This window comes from Hemicordylus capensis, chromosome 5, assembly GCF_027244095.1.
Source record: "Hemicordylus capensis ecotype Gifberg chromosome 5, rHemCap1.1.pri, whole genome shotgun sequence".
NCBI classification, from domain to species: Eukaryota; Metazoa; Chordata; class Lepidosauria; order Squamata; family Cordylidae; genus Hemicordylus; species Hemicordylus capensis.
In genome coordinates, this window is record NC_069661.1 from 127,723,516 (window position 1) to 127,744,760 (window position 21,245).

At 45.0% G+C, this 21,245-nt stretch overlaps 1 protein-coding gene and 1 long non-coding RNA gene across 2 annotated transcripts; one reads left to right on the top strand and one right to left on the bottom strand.

Moving 5' to 3' along the window:
* Positions 1 to 2,415: 2,415 nt before the first annotated feature.
* Positions 2,416 to 9,493, bottom strand: LOC128327501 (uncharacterized). The gene is made up of 2 exons (XR_008308651.1): positions 8,399 to 9,493; positions 2,416 to 4,874 (listed from the first exon to the last, which is right to left on the bottom strand). It is a non-coding gene; the product is annotated as an uncharacterized LOC128327501 (long non-coding RNA).
* A 6-nt stretch (positions 9,494 to 9,499) lies between these two features.
* On the top strand, positions 9,500 to 20,742 carry LOC128327500 (potassium voltage-gated channel subfamily A member 1). The gene is made up of 2 exons (XM_053256330.1): positions 9,500 to 10,803; positions 11,482 to 20,742. Exon 2 carries the CDS (start codon positions 12,154 to 12,156, stop codon positions 13,633 to 13,635), a length of 1,482 nt encoding a protein of 493 aa, XP_053112305.1. The 5' UTR covers positions 9,500 to 10,803; positions 11,482 to 12,153; the 3' UTR covers positions 13,636 to 20,742.
* Positions 20,743 to 21,245: the final 503 nt, after the last annotated feature.

Consider the following 21,245-nt stretch of genomic DNA (forward strand, 5'->3'; position numbering starts at 1 on the left):
ATCAGGCAAATAATGTTTTATCCTAGCTTCTTAAGGTTTTGTATATGTTTAGCTGCTAGTTTTATTGCTGGTTTAGTTCTGATCATTATGGTTTATTTGGATTTTTTAAAAAAATATTGTGCTTTTAAAGGAAAATGCTGAGAATGCAGTTGAACAGTGGTATGTACATGTATAAAATAAATGAGTAGTAACATACATTTTATAACAATAAAGTATACATTCTGCAACAAGAAACAAAATATGTATGCAAGAAGTTCTGGAAAGAACTAATCTATTTTCCTTCTATAATCTTAATTATCATCTTCTCAAGTTAATCCATTTCCACCTCAAACGTTCACACATCTGCCATCTTGAATTGGGGTGAATGAATGATATCATCACAAGCTACACCGTTGAGGTGTCTCTCACAAGAAGTGCATCATATTTGGTCCAAATCAGTTAAACAGTTCACAAATTAGTCCACTTGCGCCCTATGGTGGATTAACATAGTAGCAAATGTAGCATTTGCTACGGGCCCTGCATTCTTGAGGGCCCCGCACCACCGGCTTCCAATAAATATCCCTTTCCTACTAAATGTGCCTTTTAAGAGAAGGCCAAGCACAGCATCTGTCCAGTGGTTGTTGCTAGTGCCTACCACATTTTTCTTTTTAGAGTGTGAGCCCTTCGGAGACAGAGAATCATCTATCCACTCTTTATTTTTCTATGTAAACCACTTTGAGAATTTTAATTGAAAAACGGTATATAAATGTTCACTGTCGTAGTTAAATGTGAGTTTGTGGCTTGGTCTCCCATACTCCAAAATATAGCAAATGAAAAAAATTGAATTACATTACTATGCAAGTAAATAATTTATGTTTTAATATTTATGTGCATTTTTTAAAATTTAGGGCCCCTTTATAACATATGCTACAGGCCCCACACTAGCTTAATCCAGCCCTGCCTGCACCTCTCATGTTCACACATCCACCACCTTGAACTGTGGTGGATGACATCAACACAAACTATGCTACTGAGGTGTCCCAATGTGTCACTACAACAGTACCAAATTTGGTCCAAATCGGTCTCGGCATTGTGAAGTTGATAGGCCATGGACATACAAAGTTGGGTGATCTTATAAGCTTACTTTCCTCAGGAAGTAAGCTAATAGAGCACCATTCTAGCCTTACAAACTTTTAAGTGTCATTGAGGCTATTCTCACGATTGCAGAAAATCGGGCTAGCCTCTGCTAGCCCGATTTTCTGTAATCGTGAGAACCACTGGGCTCGGCTGCGAGCCCAGTGGTTCTAGAGTGGGTAACCCGCTCAAGTACCCCTGCCCTAAAACCAGGGGCAGGTTGAGTTGCGAGTGCTCCACAAACCTGGTTTTCAAGATTGTGAGTAGCCGTGCTGCGGCTCCGCACCACGCCTACTCATGAGGAGACCCCTGGAGGGGAGGCGAAAAGCCACCTCCCGGCTCTGGGGGTCTCCCTAGTATGCCCTGCGCACTTGCGCAGGGCATACTGGAGCTTTCGGGGGTCACGTGGCCCCCGAGCTCCCCAGCCCCTGCCAGCTCTGTCACGGAACCGCCAATCGTGTGGGTCGCCGATCCAGCCGCCCAGGGCTCCCGCTTGCTTGTGCGCTCAACTTTGCAAGCTGGGTCTCACTGATCGTGAGACCTGGCTCATTGATTTCAACATGAGAGATTTAAGTACATGCTTCTTGGGTTTAAGGATAACTATCACTAGATCATGCCTATATAATATAGCATAATTCACAATATTCCAGAGCTTGTGTCCTGTCTTTCCTTCAAGGAGCACAATGCAGGGCACATGGCACTATTTATGCTGTCCTTACAGCCACCTTTCAAGGTAGGTTACACTCATAAATAAGCTACCTATGTTGAGTGGGGATTTGAATCATGGTTTCCTCACTGTCCCTCAGAACTCTATACTTTGAACACAATCCAGCCCAGATTAATCCGTTTTAAATCCTATTTATTTCAATGGCAGTATGAAGCATATACTTAACTCCAATATCAGCGAAATAAATGGGACGGGCATGTCCTTCATTTGTGGTAGATAGCTGTATCTTTCATTTTCAGGTTGGGGTTGGTTTCTTTTTCTTTTTAGCATACTTTCCTTAATCAAAGTTAGCTTATGAGATCACCCAGCTTTCTGTGTCTCTGTATGTCCCATCAACTTTACAATGCCTGGACTGATTTGAACCAAGTATGGTACAGTTGTAGGAACACATAGGGACACCTCAATGGCATAGTTTGTGATGATGTTGTTACCAGAACTGCACAGGAGAGATTGGCTAGGTGCTCTGGCTATGCTTTTGGGCTGAAGTGGGGAAAATTAGCTCGAATTAGAGTACAGTTCTGACACAGCATTAATTTAAGCACGTCTGGTGTGTTGGAAATAATGAAGAAACGTAATCAAAGTTTCAAAGCTTTATTTAGGGTAAAAATAGAGAGTTACAAAAAGAGAGTGAGCCCCTTGAGGTACAATGCTTGAGGTACAAATGCTTACCTATCCTTCCTAGTGTGTTGTTTGCGCGAAGTTTGGGCATGGTGCCACCTCAGGAGAGTGGGATGCAGTGGGGATAAGGGGCAGCAGTCACAGTTCTCCTGTGAGAGTCCGTAGGATGGTAGGATCCAAAGTGTTTGAGACCATGGGGCTCTCTTGGGACAGTTATACTTGAAAATATGCCCGGAGGCAGTTTGTGATTCATTCAGGTGGGTTATCCTTCCCTGTAGGGCAGGAAGATTCTTGCAAAACAAAAGTGTTCATTGCTAGATGGACTGTGTCAGTGTGGGTCGGCCCTTTTGGACAAAGGTAAGTGCAAGCTATGTAAATGTTTATGTGTATGAGGACATGGTTCTGTTTGCTTATTATCTTGAAGCTAAGGCATCTTAGATGCAAAATGCAGACCTGTTGTTTACCTATGAGTGCCTCAACCCTTATCTTTGTCAGCTACTTCATCAAACTTAACAAGGTAGGAAATGGCTGTATCCCTGCTTGTCCTGTTGAGCATTCCAATTGCTATCTCTGGGCGGGAGCATCTTCTCCCAGAACAATCTACTTTAGATGGGTCTATTGATATTGATGGGTCTTTAGATGGGTCTTTATAGAGGAGGAGCTGGCCATGTCCTTTTGTGGTTTGTTAACACTTTAACCTGGAGGCATGCTGCCAAATTCTGCCTGCGCTAACGACCTGCTCATGCCAAGCTGCTTGGGCTATGTGAGGTGAAAAGTTCACTGAGGATGTTAGCCTGTGAGTTAAATCATGGAGAGGGGTACCTTTCTGCATGACTCCCCAAATGCAGCTTCTGGCAACAATGTCATCCACCCCAGTTCAGCATGGTGGATGCATGAACATTTGAGGCGCACATGGGCTAACTTGTGAACCGCCTAACTGATCTGAGCCAAATTTGGTACAATTGTAGGGACACATAGAGATACCTCAATGGCACAGTTTGTGCTGATGTCAGCCACCCACATTCAAGATAGCGGATGTGGAAAGGTTTGAAGCAGAAGTGGGGTAACTTGTGAATATGGTAATTATCAATTAAGTTATAGTGAAAGGAAAGTAGGCAGATTCGTTCTTACCAGAACTTCTTTTTTAATAGCAGAATCTGGGTTTTAATTCCAGTTCTGTTTTGGTTGACTCCAAAATAGAGATCACATTTCATGAAAGGTGTACAAGTTAATATTAGATGGGGTAGGGACTGGCCTTGAGAGGAAGTATGGCTGGTGAGTCTATCCACTATTACTGCAAAATCTCCTCCCACTGAGCCCTCTCTGTTTTCTTTTTTAAAATTCCCAGCATATTTTAACCATTTGTTTAAAACTATTCCTAGCCACCTGTAACACCCTGTGGTGACCTGTAACAACCAATTTAAAAACATAAGAAGGAACATAGGAAGCTACCTTATGAGTCAGACCGTTGGTCCATTTAGCTCAGTATTGTCTACACTGACTGACAAAAGGAATCTTTTACAACCCTACTTTGAGATGCCAGGGATTGAGCCTGAGAGCTTCTGCCTGCAAAACAGATGCTCTTCCAAGGTGTCAGGCAGGAATCTTTCCCAGTCCTATCCAGAGATGCCAGGGATTGAAACGGAGCCCAGAGGGTCCTAGGATCCAAGGGAAATCCATGGGAGATCTTACAAACTACTGGTCGGTTAGCTTAAATTGATGGAAAGCATACTTAAGGACAAAATAGTTAAATATATAGAAGAGGCCTTGCTGAAGGAGAATCAGCATGGCTTCTGCAAGGGCAAGTCTTGCCTCACTAACTTTTTGGAGTTCTTTGAGAGTGTCAACAGACATGTGGATAAAGGTGATTCGGTTGACATAGTATACTTGGACTTCCAAAAAGCTTTTGACAAAGTTTCTCAGCATTTTCAGTTTCTTGAGTAAACTTAGCAGTCATGGGATAAGGGGACAGGTTCATGTGTGGATCGGAAACTGGTTGAAGGACAAGAAGCAGAGGCTAGGAATAAATGAACAGTTTTCACAATGGATGGAAGTAAGAAGTGGGGTCCCCCAGGGAGCTGTACTGGGACCAATGCTCTTTAACTTATTCATAAATGATCTAGAAGTTGGGATAAGCAGCCAAGTGGCCAAATTTGCAGATGACACTAAACTATTTAGGGCAGTGAAATCCACAACAGATTGTGAGGAGCTCCAAAAGGATCTCTCCAAACTAGCTGAGTGGGTGACAAAATGGCAAATGCAGTTCAGTGCAAGCAAGTGTAAAGTGATGCATATTGGGGCAACCCCCCCCCTTCACATATACACTGTGGGGTCTGAGCTGTCAGGGACTGACCAGGAGAGGGATCTTGGGGTCGTGGTGGACAGCTTGTTGAAAGTGTAGCCTCAGTGCACAGAGCTGTGAAAAAGACAAATTCCATGGTAAGGATCATTATTAGAAAGGGGATTGAAAATTAAAAAATGCTAATATAATGCCAAATATTATATAACTAGCTGAATCCGCACAGAGCATCTGTGCGGTAGTTCACTTCCTTTTTGGGGTTAGTTGGGAGAATTTGTTTGGCTGGTCCTCCCACAGCTCTCTCACTCGCTCTGCCCCCCCCACACCGCCTCTCTCTCTCGCTCTGTCTCTCCCCTGTGCCTCTCTTGCTCGCTCTGTCTCTCCCCTGCGCCTCTCTCACTCGCTCTGTCTCCCCCTCCCCACGCGCCTCTCTCGCTCGCTCTGTCTCTCCCCCCACGCCTCTCTCGCTTTGTCTCTCCCCCGCGCCTCTCTCGCTCGCTCTGTCTCCCCCCACGCCTCTCTCGCTCTCTGTCTCTCCCGCGCGCCTCTCTCGCTCGCTCTGTCTCCCCCTCCCGCGCGCCTCTCTCGCTCACTCTGTCTCTCCCCCCACGCCTCTCTCGCTCTCTGTCTCCCCCCCCCGCATGCCTCTCTCGCTTGCTCTGTCTCCCCCTCCCCGTGTGCCTCTCTCGCTCGGTCTCTCCCCCCGCGCGCCTCTCTCGCTCGCTCTGTCTCTCCCCCCCGCGTGCCTCTCTCGCTCACTCTGTCTCCCCCGCCACCTGCCTCTCTCAATCGCTAGAGTCTGCGGCCACCACCGGTCACCAGGCCAGGCCCGCCAGCGTGGGCCGGCCAATTCTCCTACTCCCCTCCCCCCAAGCCTTCTGCCTCAGTCCCCTCCCCCCCAATCCTTCTGCCCCAGCTTGCTCCCTCCTCCGTTTCCACCTCTTTCTCTCTCTTTCATTCGTGCTCCCCCCCCCGCCTCCGCTTTTTAGCCTGCTTGTGCTTTCTCTGCTGGCCATTTCCGCATCCTCCAGTCCCTGGTGTCGGGCCGTCAAGCGTTCAGCCAGCTCCTTCCTGCAGCCCTCCCTCTAGAGAGCATCTTCCGAAGCAGCCAACTGTTTGTCTCTGCCCAGCCAGGCTCCCCCGCTTTCTCTCGCCTCTCTTCTGCCCCAGTCCGTTCAGTTCTCCTCTCCACTTGCCCGCTTTCCTTCCTTTCTTTTCCTCCCCAAACGGCCACTTCCCTACGCGGCCAACCAGCCAATCTGGCGCCTCCACTGCCCAGCCAATCCGCTGGGTTGCCGGGATGCATCCCCACAGAGGCACGTCTACGAGAATTAATATAATAGATAGACAAATCTATGATGCGGCCACATTTGGAGTATTGTACACAGTTCTGGTCTCCATATCTTAAGAAGGACATTGTAGAACTGGAGAAGATGCAGAAGAGGGCAACCAAGATGATCAGGGGCTTGCAGCACCTTCCTTACGAGGCAAGGCTACAACATCTGGGCTTAGTTTGGGAGATATGATAGAGGTGTATAAAATGATGCATGGAGTGAAGAGAGTGGACAGAAAGAAATTTTTCTCCCTCTCTCACAACACTAAACCCAGCAATCATCCCATGAAACTGACAGGAAATTTAGGACCACCAAAAGGAAGTACTTTTTTTTAATACCACACATAATTAATCAATGGAATTCTCTGCTATGGGATGTGGTGATGGCCACTAGCTTGGATGGCTTTAAATGGGGCTTGGACAGATTCATGGAGGACATGTCTATCAGTGGCTACTAGTCTGGTGGCTATGGGCCACCTCCAGCTTCAGAGGCAAGATGCCTCTAATTACCAGTTGCAGGGGAGCAACATCAGGAGCAACATCAGGGGAGCAACATCAGCCCTCAGCTCTTGCCTGTGGGCTTCTGAGAGGCATCTGGTGGGCCTCTTTGTGAAACAGGATGCTGAACTGGATTTGCCTTGGGCCCAATCCAGCAGGGCTGTCCTTATGTCATTCTGTGTGCAAAGCAGATGCTCTTCTACTGAGCCATACCCCTAAAATACATCACCAAATTTAAATACAGCATAAAAGACAGTGGTCAGGATCCTAAGAGCTATTTTAAACATAAGGGTTTGGGTGTGTCTAGTAGAAAGTTTGACTTTTATCCCACTTCGAATGGTAAGCCCTCTACCATAAATCAAACTGCTTTTGAAACTCCTCCCAGTTTCGAAATAGGTTTTTCATACAACATGGGGGAAGGGGCTGCTTTTAAAACACACACACATCAAAAAAATTTAAAGCTCCCTTGGGTGCACAAAACTATTTGCACAGAACCGGTTCTTTGGGTCCAGGTCACCATTTTTTTTTAACCTGAATAATGAGGGTTAGAAACTTAATCCACATGAAGGTCAGCATTCAGTGGGGTGTAGGGGTAAGCAAATTGATTCAGTCTCAGATTGATTCCCCTTGAATCTGGTGGGAGAGGGGAGGAGAGCCACACGTCAGCCTTTAAAAAAACACACAAAGAGGCTCCGGGGTTCCCTGAAATTACCTTTATTGTGCAGAACCCATAGTGGGGCTGGGGGGAGGCAGTGACCTGACTCACCATCCTCCTTTGAGAAAGAAGAAGTGTGGAGGGGCTTTTGAACTGCACCTGACATGAGTGGTGACCGCAGAACGGGCAGCGGCAGCAGCAAGGAGGCAGCGACATGACCACCTGCCATCCGCCTGCAGCTTCTTTGAGAAAGATGAGGCAAGGAGGCACCTTTGAACTGCTCCTGGTGTGAGTGGTTTTACAACAGAGCTGGCAGAGGTGAGGAGACAGCAACCAGACCTGCCATCCCTCTCCATGGCTGGACTGGCCGGCAGCTCAGTTCGTACTGACTCTCATACTGGGACCAGGCTATCCTTTAAATGGCTTCCGTGCATGCACATGGAGGCCATTTAAAGGAATAGTCTGGTTCTTTGCTAGAACATCCGTGTTTTTGTGCAAAAACACTTGTGTTCAAGCAAAGAAACAGTGGGCTAACCGTGGGTTATCCCTTCAAATGGCCTCCATGTGCGTGCACGGAGGCCATTTAAAGGATAGCCCAGTCCTGTTGTGACTGGTTGGTGGGTCGTGGGGAGGGATGGTGGGTGGGGTCAGGTTGCCACCACCTCCCTCCCCGCCACTGTGCACTCTGCAGTTATGACTCCAATGAGCGGTTCAAAGGGTATCTCTGTACCTCATCTTTTTGGAATCAGTGGCTGGCAGCCTGCAGCAGGATGGCGGGTCAGGTCGCAGCCTCCTCCCCGGGGGCTGTGCTCTCTGCACTTCAAAAGGTACTGGGTGCATCGCCACCTCTTTCTTTTTAGAAACAACAACGAAAGGAGGTTCTCCTCCCTCTCCCTCTAAACTTAAAATACAGTCAAATTGATTCGGATTGATTCAAATCAAAACCAATCCAAATCAAATCAAGCCTGTTTGGGGGAGATTGGATTTGAGTTCGAACTGAAACCCACGTGTTTCAATTTAACTCCAATCGAATGCAAATGTTCAATTTGTGCACATCCCTAGTGGGGTGAATCCTAGCCTCCTAAACATGAACAGTTAAGCAGCAAATAAACCAAGAGGCCTAAACTATGTGTAACAATTATGTATGTTACCCACTTCCATGAAGTGACTAAAGTGACATAATCAGACATCTTCTCTTGATTCCAGCGATGTGATTCATCAGTACAGTGAGTTCAGTGGAATTATAACAGTATGAAAAGGACAATTCCCCCTGTAAAGCGCCGCGGGTGATTCAGTGGTCTTCCTTTCCCGTCACTTGGAAATCCACAATTGCACTGAATCCACTGTGAAGCCCCCCTGGAGAGCGGAGCAGACCATTAGCGAGCACGTGATGACAAATAGGGCGCGTTTGGCGGAGGGACGGTTGTCTGTCTGAGGTTAGAAGTCGATGACCTCAATTCAAGGGGGCCTGTGGGTGGGGGGAATTCGGTCTGACGACACCAAGTTTGGATCAGGCTGGCGGTCAGTATTGGCTGCTGAGATGACAGAATCCGATCTAGCTGCAGTGCCCCTTGCAGAGCTCCAACGGCATACAAAATGCATGTCTTACTAATATTATTATTCCCTATATAAGCGGCGCTGCAGTTCCTTGCAGGCGAATGGAAACGGGCGGCGGGGAGGGAGAGACAGAGAGAGCTGCACCAATTCAGCTGCTGCTCTGCAGGTGCATTCATATTTATTTGCCAGCCCATGCCTGCTGGGGGAGGGGGAGTCGGCTCTGCTGCAGCCCTCTGCAGATTTTCTTGCCCCTGCTAAACTGCCATCCGAGGGAGTGGTTAAAAGAAGAAAACAGAAGTGGACTTAGTATCCCCGTTCCGTATCTCCTTCGGATTGCATGCAGACTCTACTAACCTACATGCTCTGACGAGCAAGAGTCCCAGATCCTGACGAGTGCATTTTGCACACGCCCGATTAGTGAGCGCGTGTTGGATGGTGCCTCACATTGGGAGAAAACTTTCTTCTGTATGGGAGAGGAACAATGAGGGGAGCGATTTAGGGAAGACAATGAATATGGTTTGACTAGATAGTGGTGACAGGTCATTAAGCCAAGGAAGCAATTCCAAGTATCCAAGTACCGTTAGTTGGCAGGAAATTCCATTTAAATCAGTAGGAATTTTACTTCCAAGTAATTACTTTCTTTTGGGGTGGGGTGGGGGGGGTGCCCCGCAAATCTCCGAAGGAGCATCGTCCAGTCTGCTTAACTCTTCTCCATCCCGCCTCCCCTTTCCTCTGGGAAGACCATACCCACCCCAAACTAGCTTTCCTTGACCTGGAAAGGGCGTTGCAAAGACACGTGCCGGTAGCTTGCCCGATCCTCTTCCTAGTTACTCTCTGAAAGTCAGTCCCACTTTGTTCGATGGGACTTACGTCCAAGGAAGCGTGCATAAGATTACAACCTGCTACGTTGGTGGTTGGTTGTGCGCAGCCGGGAGAAATCAGGCAAGGCGCCCTGCTTCCTTCTTTCCCTCTTCCTGACGGATGGATGCATCATGGGCCGTTGTTGCAGTTTAAGCGCAGGCAGGGCGTCCACATGGTTTTGGAATAAGGATCGGGGCGGGAAGGGTCGCCCGAATCATCCGTGTCCCGCAACATGCCTTGCAAGCTGCTCGCCTGCATTGCGTCGGTGTGAGATCTAGCCGGTTTGCAATGTTAAATCCCCGGGAAGGTCGTGGGAGGCGGAGGGATGGTGATTGGTGGCGCGGGCGCGCCTTCCCAGCCCAGGCTGAGGGGCCTCGGCCTGCTTGGGGGCTGCTGCTGCTGCTGCTTGAATGGCCCGGGAGGGGGACGGGGGGAACCACAGCGCGATCCTACCCTCCCCCCGTCCCTCCCCCCGCCGCAATGCCTTGGCTGCACCAAAGAGTTCTCAGGTTTCTGCTGAGACTGCAGCGCCGTCAAGAAATGGTTCGCCTTGGCTGCCTGCGCTTCACGTCTTCAGCAGCCGCCTCCTGGCCTCCGTTCCGTGCGTCTTGCTGCTGCTGCTCCTCTAGCCAAGCACCTCCAGAGGGATCCAGCTGCAGCAGCAGGAGGAGGACTGCGCCTTGGCCAGTTACTGCCTGAGCCGCCCTTAAGGAGGGCAGGCAGGCAGGCAAGGCAGAGGCGAGATAACGAGAGGCAGCCCTCCAAGCCCCCGTCCCCCTTTCTGGTTCGGTTGCATTCTCTTTCTGGTTCGGTTGCATTTTGGACACCGGGAAGGGACCCCCTGCATTTCCTCCTCCTCCGTTCCGCCGCCGCCTAATTAACTTCCAGGCTTCACAGTGCACCCGAAAGCTGGTGGTGTATGAATATTTCAGCATCTCGCAGACAGCCCTGTAAAGCGATCTGTATATTATTATTGAGAGGGGCGCAGGAGGAGGAGGAGGAGGAGGAGGTGGTGGCGGGTGAGTTTCTGCTGCTGCGCTTTGGATGCTGCTACTGCTACTACTGCAAAGCGAAGCGCCTTGACGCATTCCGGCCGGGGCTTGCTTGCGATCGCTGCTGCAACAACCGGCCCACCGCAGCAGGTAAGGGAGAAGTTGCGTTTGCTGTTACCGTCCGCAACCGATGCTTGGATATTTGGAGTGTGGGGGGAGGGTTGAAGGACATGGGTTGCTTCCATAGTTACTTCTTCCAAATGCCTCCCCCACACCCCGTCTTCCGGGTGCTGGAGAATAAATGACCCTCTCGTAAGAACTTTTAAGAGATTTTTCTCCCGTTTGGATTTGCTGTTGTTAAGAAAGCTCACACGAACACGATCCCCTCCCCTCCCCCGCGTTTGCTGTGCATGAATTGAAAGCTGCATACTCCTGTGTACACTTAGTGTGTTAAATACACTGGACTCTCAGTGAGACTGCTGGAGAAACGTGTATATAGGGTTGGGACTGTAAGGCAAAGTTGTATGTAAAACAAACTCAAGTGGGGGTTGAGAAGTTACTTACTGATGAGTTGAGACATGGGACTTGGGTGGGGGCACTAATTCAAACAATCATGTTGGATGTGTGGGAGTTTAAATTAAGCGGATTCTTCAGGGTTGCATTTTGGAAAGAGTTGCATGATGTTTGCATCACTGGAATTGAAAGCATGATCATGGTTTGTGCAGTCTGGCACTGTGTGTGTGAGTGTGTGTGTGTGTGTGTGTGAGAGAGAGAGAGAGAGAGAGAGAGGCAGGCACTTTTATGAATATACTTCTTGTCCCTTTACAGTATCTACAGTTGCTCCTGAAGTGAACTTTCTCTTTTAAAAATAAAATAAAGAGAAAGGGGCTAGTCCAGAGCAAGTGGGAAGTCGGTGGATGTTGCTGACTCGGCATTTCAAGCAATCACATCCCAGCCATATTTGTTTGTTTATTTTATTGGGAGAAAGTGTGTGACAGTAGCCGCAACATCAGCATGGTCACCTCCTGGAGAAAAGCAGAGGGACTGCATTAAAAAGCAGCAGGAAACCACTAAGAAGGGGATCCCAGTCTCACTGTGATGCATGTGTGTTAAGAAACCCCAGCTGCCCTTTTGTGTCCTGGTACAACGGCAGACGCCTTGCCCTCCCCTCCCCCCTCCCCTCCCCCCAATGACTTCCACCCTATATCCCTTCCTTCAGCCTGGGCACCCTTCAACCCACCCCTCTTCCTTTATCCTTCAGTTTTTCCTCCTTGAAACCCGTTCTCCATCCTTTGACTTCCTGATCTTGGAGCTGTCCATACCAAGACCCCAGTTCTCCTCTACACACCCTCTATAATTATTTCTGCATCCAGATCCAGGATCCCTCTTCTCTGGAGTTCTCCATTCTCTACTCTCCTTCTACTGGGAACGTCTTGCCTTGGATTTCTTCTCCTTCATCACATATTCTAGCATTACTGTCCCTCCCATCCCTTTGCCACCATGACTGTGATGGCGGGGGAGAACATGGATGAAACTTCTGCTTTGCCAGGCCATCCACAGGACAGCTACCGGCCTGGTGCCCATGATGACCATGAATGCTGTGAGAGAGTTGTGATCAACATTGCTGGTCTGAGATTTGAGACCCAGCTGAAAACTCTTGCCCAGTTCCCCAACACATTGCTGGGTAACCCCAAGAAACGCATGCGGTACTTTGATCCGCTGAGGAATGAATACTTTTTTGACCGAAACCGGCCCAGCTTTGATGCCATCCTCTATTACTATCAGTCTGGAGGGCGGCTTCGTAGGCCAGTTAATGTGCCCTTAGACATGTTCTCTGAGGAAATCAAGTTCTATGAACTGGGAGAGGAGGCCATGGAGAAGTTCCGGGAAGATGAAGGGTTCATCAAAGAGGAAGAGAGGCCTCTACCTGAGAGGGAATATCAGCGCCAAGTATGGCTCCTCTTTGAGTATCCAGAGAGCTCTGGACCAGCCCGGGTCATTGCAATAATCTCTGTCATGGTGATCTTAATTTCCATAGTAATATTTTGCCTTGAAACTTTGCCAGCGTTGAAAGAACAGGAAAGGGAGTATACAGGACCCCTAAACCACAGCGACAACTCCACTATGTATCACAAGTCCAATATCTTCACCGATCCTTTCTTCATCGTGGAGACCCTGTGCATCATTTGGTTTTCCTTTGAATTGGTGGTGCGCTTTTTTGCCTGTCCCAGCAAGGCTGAGTTCTTCAAGAACATCATGAACTTCATTGACATAGTGGCCATCATCCCTTACTTCATCACTCTGGGCACAGAGATGGCTGAGCAGGAGGGGCCTCAAAAGGGGGAGCAGGCCACCTCTCTGGCTATCCTGAGAGTCATCAGACTGGTAAGAGTCTTTAGAATCTTCAAACTCTCCAGACATTCTAAGGGCCTCCAGATTCTGGGACAGACCCTCAAAGCAAGCATGAGGGAGTTAGGTTTACTAATCTTTTTCCTCTTCATTGGGGTGATTTTGTTCTCCAGCGCGGTGTATTTTGCTGAAGCTGAAGAACCTGATACTTATTTCAGCAGCATCCCCGATGCTTTCTGGTGGGCAGTGGTATCCATGACCACTGTGGGATATGGTGACATGTACCCTGTGACAATTGGAGGCAAAATCGTGGGCTCCTTGTGTGCCATTGCTGGTGTGCTGACAATTGCCCTGCCTGTACCTGTCATTGTGTCCAACTTCAACTACTTCTACCACCGAGAAACAGAAGGGGAAGAACAGGCTCAGTTACTTAAAGTTAGCTCTCCTAATTTAGCATCTGACAGTGACCTGAGTCGCCGTACCTCGTCCACAACCAGCAAATCTGAGTACATGGAAATTGAAGATATGAATAATAGCATAGACAATTTTAGAGAGGCTAACCTCAGAACTGGCAACTACACCATAGCCAACCAAAACTGTGTTAATAAAAGCAAGCTGCTGACTGATGTTTAAAAAAAAATGTAGAAAAGAAAAACACCGGCAGCTTGAAGACTTTAAGTGACCTGCAGTCACACTTTGTAGATGCTTTACGAATAGTATTTGAATGCTTTACCTCGTAAATGCATTGTTGCATTGCGAATTTTTGCTCAGCGATTCAAGTAGCTTTCAGGATCCATGAAAGATATTCACATTTTTGAGTTTTATTTTAAAAGGGTATTTTCCAATTGGTTTAATCAGTTACTTATAAACCTTTGGATTAGCCTAGTTATAAATAAGTATCATATGCTTCTAGCCCTAGACACTTTTCCATTATTTTCAGTTGTTTAAACTAATTTTTAAAAAATCAACTTGAGAGGACTCTTCAAAATATTTAAAATATGCATGGATTCCGGGAAAAGTTTCTACAAAAAACTGCACAATGCATCCAAGAAAATGCATCCAAACAATATTCAACAGAAATGTTCAGCAAGTATTTGCCATTCTTTAGACTGAACGATATGTATATTTCCTTCTTTTGTGAAAGGTTTTGTAGTTCTGATCTACAGATCCACAAACAGCACCTTATGAAAAATATGCCAGGTCTTTTTTGTTTTCGCTCTATACACTCTTAAAATTGAAGAATTAATCTGTATGGGGGGGGGAAGACAGAACATCTGCAATGCTGCTAAGGTTTCTTAAGTGCAGATAGTTCCAGTGTACTTTTTTCCCTTCTCCAGAACTGGATGCAAACCTTTTTAGCTCCTTCGTTGCAAGATAGCACAATAGAATTTAATATAAGCATGTTTGACTTTGATACTATCTATTTTATAACTGCATGCCGGGAACATTACCTCAGATGATAGGGGATAAGCTTTCGTTTGAACTGATCTTTCAAATAGGCCCTTTTTTTGTTTCAATTTGCATTCACCAAAAGTGCACTCCTTTTTATTTATTAAGTATCTGATTAGTAACTTAAAGTACTGTATTTAAGTGCGTATGTTAGTCAAATGGGAACAATAACTTTTGGAGATCAAAGCATGTTCAAATATTCAGCATTATGGCCTATTTGACTAAGGTGTAACTCAAAATTAATTAATGCATGATTTCAGTAATAAATTTTTTGAAAAGTTTGTTGGGACTGAGGGACAGGAAGAGCTCACTAGAGAAACCTGATGATTTTCCTGCATTCCTCAGGGAAATGAGTTGACTTCTGTCCAGGCCTTGTTGGAAAGTAACACATCCCATCCCTTAAAGGGAAAGCTATATGGAAAATTAAGAAGTCCAGTTTATATATAGCAATGCCTAAATATTCTGTATCTCTTAGAGCAGAAAAAAAGGTGCAGAAGCATGCCTTTTGGTGCATTCTTAGAATGTAAAATGAAACTTATCTATATGCATCCAAATTGCAGCCCAGTTCCTTTCGCAGTCATCATTTGAACCGTATAGACTTTTGTACTCCCCTAGGACTCACTGAAGAGACTCAGCCAATTGATTTTAGATAGTTGCTTAGTGCCTTTATCCTTACAGCCACTGAACTGCGGAAAGTGCCTCTATGAAAAGAACTGATCCCGAGTAGGCAGGGATGAGTCAATTGGACAATATTAGGACTCTCCTGTGCCAAACACAGGCACAGCAGAGAGAATGAGGGAGAGAGACAATGTGTGAGGCAGAGAGAGGCAGAAGAAGAGGGCAAAGACCACCAGCGCTCATGCACCCCTAAATTTCCAGTGCTCTACTTCCCCTGCATCCTGGCAGGGTGATGTTGTCACTCTAGCATTTTTGCCTTTGCCAAAAAAGTCACTATTTATCTGTTTATGCAAGACTCAAAGTTGCCCAAGGTTGTTTATAAAGACTTTGCTGCCCTTCATAGATTTTTTTTTTGGTCTGTCTTTCCTTTGGGATGGATCTTTAGCAGCCTGCCTCCAAACACAGCAAGGAAGGACCAACCTTTGCAAAAACCTTAGCTGTGCAGGCATTCAAGTTGGGTGACTGTTCTCTGAATTCCTTGGACTCTTTCCCAGTCAGGCACTCAGCCTAGCTGCTGTGTTCCAGTCTTCCCAAATTCCCTCAGATTTGAGAGACTGATCTCCCTGAAACTTATTTATCTGCCAGAATAATTTTCCTACCTTTATCATTTATTGGAGGTTGCAGCAATCTTGTGAGATAAAGTGTTTCCCGCAAATATGCAGGCCCTGAGCTGTTGGCCATGAAAGTCAATCAGCTTTCAATGTAAACCAATTTAGGTGATAATCTTTTTTACTTTTATTTTTAAAGATAATTGTTGAGGATCTACTTCCCATAATTTGTATGTGGTTATTTCCTCTCAAACCCTTTTTCTCTATTACATGAACTCCAGGTCCCCCATCCCATCCTCAATATCTATTTTTCAATAGCTGCAGATATATGAGGCACTTAACACTGAAAAAGAACATTAACTCTGAAGTTTTGTACGAGCCTGATAAGCCAGGTGTACAGAAAGATGCAACGTTGTGGCTCTTAACAATAGATAATATTGTCAAGGGCAGAAAGGCCTCTCAACTCCTTGAAGAATCAACTGCAAAGATCTAGAGAAAAGGCCATTGTGCATTTCTGACAGGAAACTACATTGTTTCCCCCAGGTCCACATTCCCCATGCCATAGATTCCCTTTCCCGCAACAGAGTGCTGGATTTGGTGGACCAACCCGGACTCCCCAAAGCTACAAAGCGTTGGAAAAGCATGTCCGTGTTAAACTAACTTGAAAGTTGTGTTCAGTTACCTCAGCAAAAACCAACTCATTCCTGTGTGGGGTCATTGATTAGGAGGTAACACTAATATAGTGAGGATGAGGATGAGGCCTCAGTTGGGCAGCTTGGTGAAATTATGTGCTGACTGGTTGGGTTTATCCGCACCTTAGTTTATGTGCTGGACTGATCCTTTTTCTGCATGTTGAAGAGAAAGTACTGCATGCAGTGGTTTGGTTTATGGCTTTCCCCCCTTTTGCTTTTGGCAGGGATGGGTGAATCTTTAGGGCTTGCGGGGTGGCTTGGGGAATATGATTTTTTAAAACTCATTTATAGTTCATGAAAAAGGATCTAGATAAATATGGAGTACAGGGAATAACCTCATGTAGCATAGGCATGTACTTCTTCCAGCAAGGTTCTCCCCGCGCCCCCCCACCCAAATCAAACTCATTGCTTTGCACTATGTGTGTTGAAATGTCTTTGTAGGCCTGAAGGTGCACTAAACTACTGCCTGATTCTTACCAATAAACTTTGTTGATTTTTTTAAAAATTCCTTTCTACCATTTTTTAATGGACTGATGGGTTCTAAAAGGTTTGCCCCAGTGGAAGTTTGCCCCAGTGAGAGTGGCCTGAAAATGGGCTAATGATCAATAAAAGTAGAGCAAAGAAGCTTTGCAGCTCTATACACCCCGCTCCCCACACATTCAATGAATGCATATGAGAGGTGCTGGGGGGGGGGGTGAGGCCAAAACTACTGGCCCTGCCTCTTGGGCATGACCCCCATTGTCTGCATGTTTGCCTTAGTATGAAAGGCACTTTATATTAATATAGGGATGATTGCCCCAGAGTTTCTGATCACTGGGAAGAAACTTACATGCATACTGCTGTACATGTGAAGGCCATTCCACACAAAGGTTGAGCATGCAGATGTTAAGGGTATGGCTAGTGAGTGTGGGCTTCCTCCTCCTCCTCACACACTGAGGGAACGTGTGATGGGGGTTGTCTGAACACTTCTCAATTTGCTGGCATATCAGAAAATGCAATGCTGGAATAATGTATCTCTGGCACCAGTGTAATATCAGTTTGTGACATTGTGCTCACATTGTAGTTGGTAGCTGGTTCATTTCACATTGTTGATATATGATGTGTGAGGAAGGATCAGGCTGTTGGTTTAATAGACAGCTTTTTAATTAAGGGCAACATTTTCCAAAGCCTGGAATTAGTTGAAGCTTCCTTAATCTTGATATAGAGGCAGCCCTACTATGAGGAAATGTGATGGTTTCCTCGAGCGGCACATTCTGGGTGCCATTAAGGACAGCAGAGCTGAGGACAGGTTTGGCCCTTGAAGTACAATCTACTTGAAAGTTTTCCTGGACAAATCCCATTGAAGTGAATGAACAGTATACAAAAGTATTGGTCTTGTGCAGCTTCCATTCATTTCAACAAGATTCACAAAGGAGAACTTCCCTGTGGATTATGCCTCATGTTAATTAGTGTGTATGTGTGCACAGGGCGTGGGGTGTGCATTTAGTTTTTCTGTCTCAAGCATAAAAATATCTTCGCCCTTTCTTCACATTGTAGAAAACAACATCTCTCAGAAAACCTAAGAGAGACTTTTTCGGGCCCTTTTCTTTACTAGGAATACATTACACTAGTAAAATGCTGTTAACGTAAGACATATAGGTGCAGAGCCAATAATGTGTGCTTCATATAGAAGTATAAAAGTTAAAAGTAAATGAGGCGGAACTGTGCCACTACAATTAAAAAAAAAAGTTTTGACTGGAATGGAATTCTGTTGATTTCTTTGTAGCTCCTGTAAAATCACTATATTTTATTGTCATGTCAACTCTTGTGATTATAGGTTATCTCTGCTGACTTGTTTTCTTTTGTTTATTTAAGGGTGTTTTAAACATAAGAGAATTGGGAAGGGAACGATGGGTTTTAGTGGAGTTCCATTCAAACTGGATATGGAATTAGATTATTCCCACTAAAAGCTCCATCTATTTCTGTAAGTCTGCTTGTCGTGGTCTTCTTTACAGAAAGAGCTGTTTCTTGGACTGCCCCACTTCAAACTACAGATAGTAGTTTATGGTGGCTGCATGTTTCAGACTCCCCCACAAAAGTTGCTACACATATGTGAGAGAGAAGTCTAGGTTGGAATCTTTTACTCTAATATCTAGGCTGAGTTCTCACTGAGGTAGTACACTTGTGTCTGGGTAGTACTACTTCATACTTCAGGAGGTGAGAACTCACATGACTGAATGCTCCCAAAATTCCCAGCAATTCCTAGTAAATTAGCATGTCAGGGAGAATGATTTTAGCTTGCTTTCCCCACAGATATGCTAGTTTTCTATGGGCAGGGAATTTTTTTGCATGGTGGAACATTCAGTCATTGAGCCCCTACTTGCAGTCTGAAGCAATGTAACCCGGACACAAGTTTACCAATTAAGTGAGAACTAGGCTTTAATTTTCTATGGGCAGGGAATTTAAAAAGAAAGAAAAAAGGGGAAGCTTTTAGCAATGTGGTTCCTCAGTCCCCAGTCTAAAGTGGTTCAGTCCAGGGACAGTTTTATCATGTCATCGGCTGTTTGTGTAGACCAGGCCTCTGTTTCAAGACTGGAAAAATCTTGGGCACCTTGTTGCACAGGATATTAAATGGCAGGACCTGAAGAATTTCAGTATTTCCCCAGTTAAATGGAAGTCTGTTCCCTAAACATTTAATGCTGGCTTCTAGGAATGTTATTATTATTTTTAGCCCCGCCCTACCTCCTCAGCCATTCATATAAAGAAACCTCTCAGCAGGTATGTAACTGCAAAACTGAATCCTTATAGCTGAGCCATACAGTCCTTATTGAGACAGGACATACACAGAGAGGGCAAGTGAAGCAATGTCGAACATGCTTCTCCTTAGGTCTTCTCTAGAGACAATCAGACATACCTTTATTAGTTGAGTGTTGGTTTTTTGTTTTTGGTAAAACTATAGCACACATAAAATATGAAGCTCAACCTGCAATTTAATTAAAAAGGGGGCTGGGGGACAACTTGCCAAACCACAGTTCAGATGTTAAACAGGGCAAACCCTGGAATGTTTCATCACATGTATTCCCCCCACCCCCCATTACATACATTTTATTATCAGCTGAGAAATGTCAGCCACAACGCTGAAAAGAATTTATGGTTTCAAGGTGCTTTTAACTTTAAAATAATGTGAGCTGATTTTTATTTTTTATTTTTTTGAAAACTCAATACTTCCTATGTGTAATTTCTGTGGTAATGTTGGACTCAATCACAGGAAACTAGTATCATATTCAAAGTGAAGTTTTCCCTTACCCTTTTAGGGTCCACTTAGTCCCATGACCAGTTAGAATTGACACTGATATTGCATTGTGGTTTTAAAAATTATTATTTTAAATTAACTTCTCATTTCAGGTTGTTTTGACAAGACAGGTATGGGTGACATTCATTTTGTTATATCCTGAAATAGTCCTAGGCATTAATCAAAATTAACCAATGCCTTTAACTTAATCAACAAATTCCAAGGTATTTGTAACTCTCCCTCATGCCCCCCATGGATGCTGAATGGATGCATCAATAAGGCCAGTTTGGTCAGGAAATAGAATGCTTTGACGTTTTCAAAGAAATGTCATGAATTTGAGTCTTTTAATCCAATTTGTTTGAAGAGGGAACCCCTCCCCTCGTTGATATGTGTTGATCAGCTGTTTATGTATATGATCCCTAGTCATACATTATTTACTATTAAAAAGTCTTCCCTGTTCAGCCTCTACTGTTATTTTAACATAACTGAACTTTGGGCATATTAATCTTTGATCAAATAATTGTTTCAATGGCATCTAGAATGTGATTGGAATAAAATGTATATTTTACTTTTGTACAAAAGTAAAAAATAAGGATATTTTTATGACTAAATTCAAAAAAGAAGAAAATGTTAGAACTTGCTTTTTCTTTCCAAGTCATGTAAACACTTTTTTTTCGCAGCACCTTGGTTTGGAATTATGTAAATAACAGCTTTGGGTCGGAATGTATATGGATTCTTTGACATACCTCTCATTTTAAAGATTCTTAATGCTGAACGAGGTCATGGAATGGTTATTCACAGAAAAGTGCACTATCAGGGCAACAAACCATTGAAGCTGACATGGGTCTATTGATTTCCGTAATTTGCAAATTGCTTACACTTTGAGTCAAGTATGTACCTCATTGTCATATTACTGCTTATTTGACTTAACCATAGCTGAAATAGTTTGGTTTGTCAATTTTTAGGACAGCGAATGTTATGAGTTTATATATAAAAAACATATAACATGCATAGTTTTCATCTATGCAATTTTACTTGCTTCTGTCACTTTTATCATCTGTTCATACTTGGCATCAATTAAAGATAATTTTTAAGGATCTTATTCAGGAATATTGTGACTGGTTTATTGTCTGGAGTCCAGTTTTTCCCCTGTCCTTATCAAGCAGCTCCACTGGGAAAATTTGGGAACTTTATGGATGGCAAGAATGTGGCTTAAGAAAGTAGGATTTGGACTTGGGAGGGGATGGATCTGAGGAATCTTGGTAAGGATTGAGAAGATTGAGAAGGGAATGTGCAGAGAGGAAAGCTGCCCATGGCCAAACACCAGTAGAGATCTGGATTTACATATCAATTTGAAATTCCCTTCTCAGTCTTTAGCTGCAGGGGAAGTGGGTTGGGCTAACTTTCTTTTTCTTCACCTGAACTGTTCTTTACCTACAGAATTTTCCTGTATGCATTGAGAATACTGAGTGATGATAGGTCTTCAGTGATATAACAAAAGCCTGGTTAATTGCTTCTGTTTAAGCATGTTATTTTTACTCCTGTGATTGCTATATAAAAATAAGATAATAAGATCAGACATAGAATATTTGATGTCCTCTTCTT

Coding starts and splice junctions, on each gene's coding strand:
- LOC128327500 (XM_053256330.1), top strand. CDS start 12,154: ATGACTGTGATGGCGGGGGAGAACATGGATGAAACTTCTGCTTTGCCA.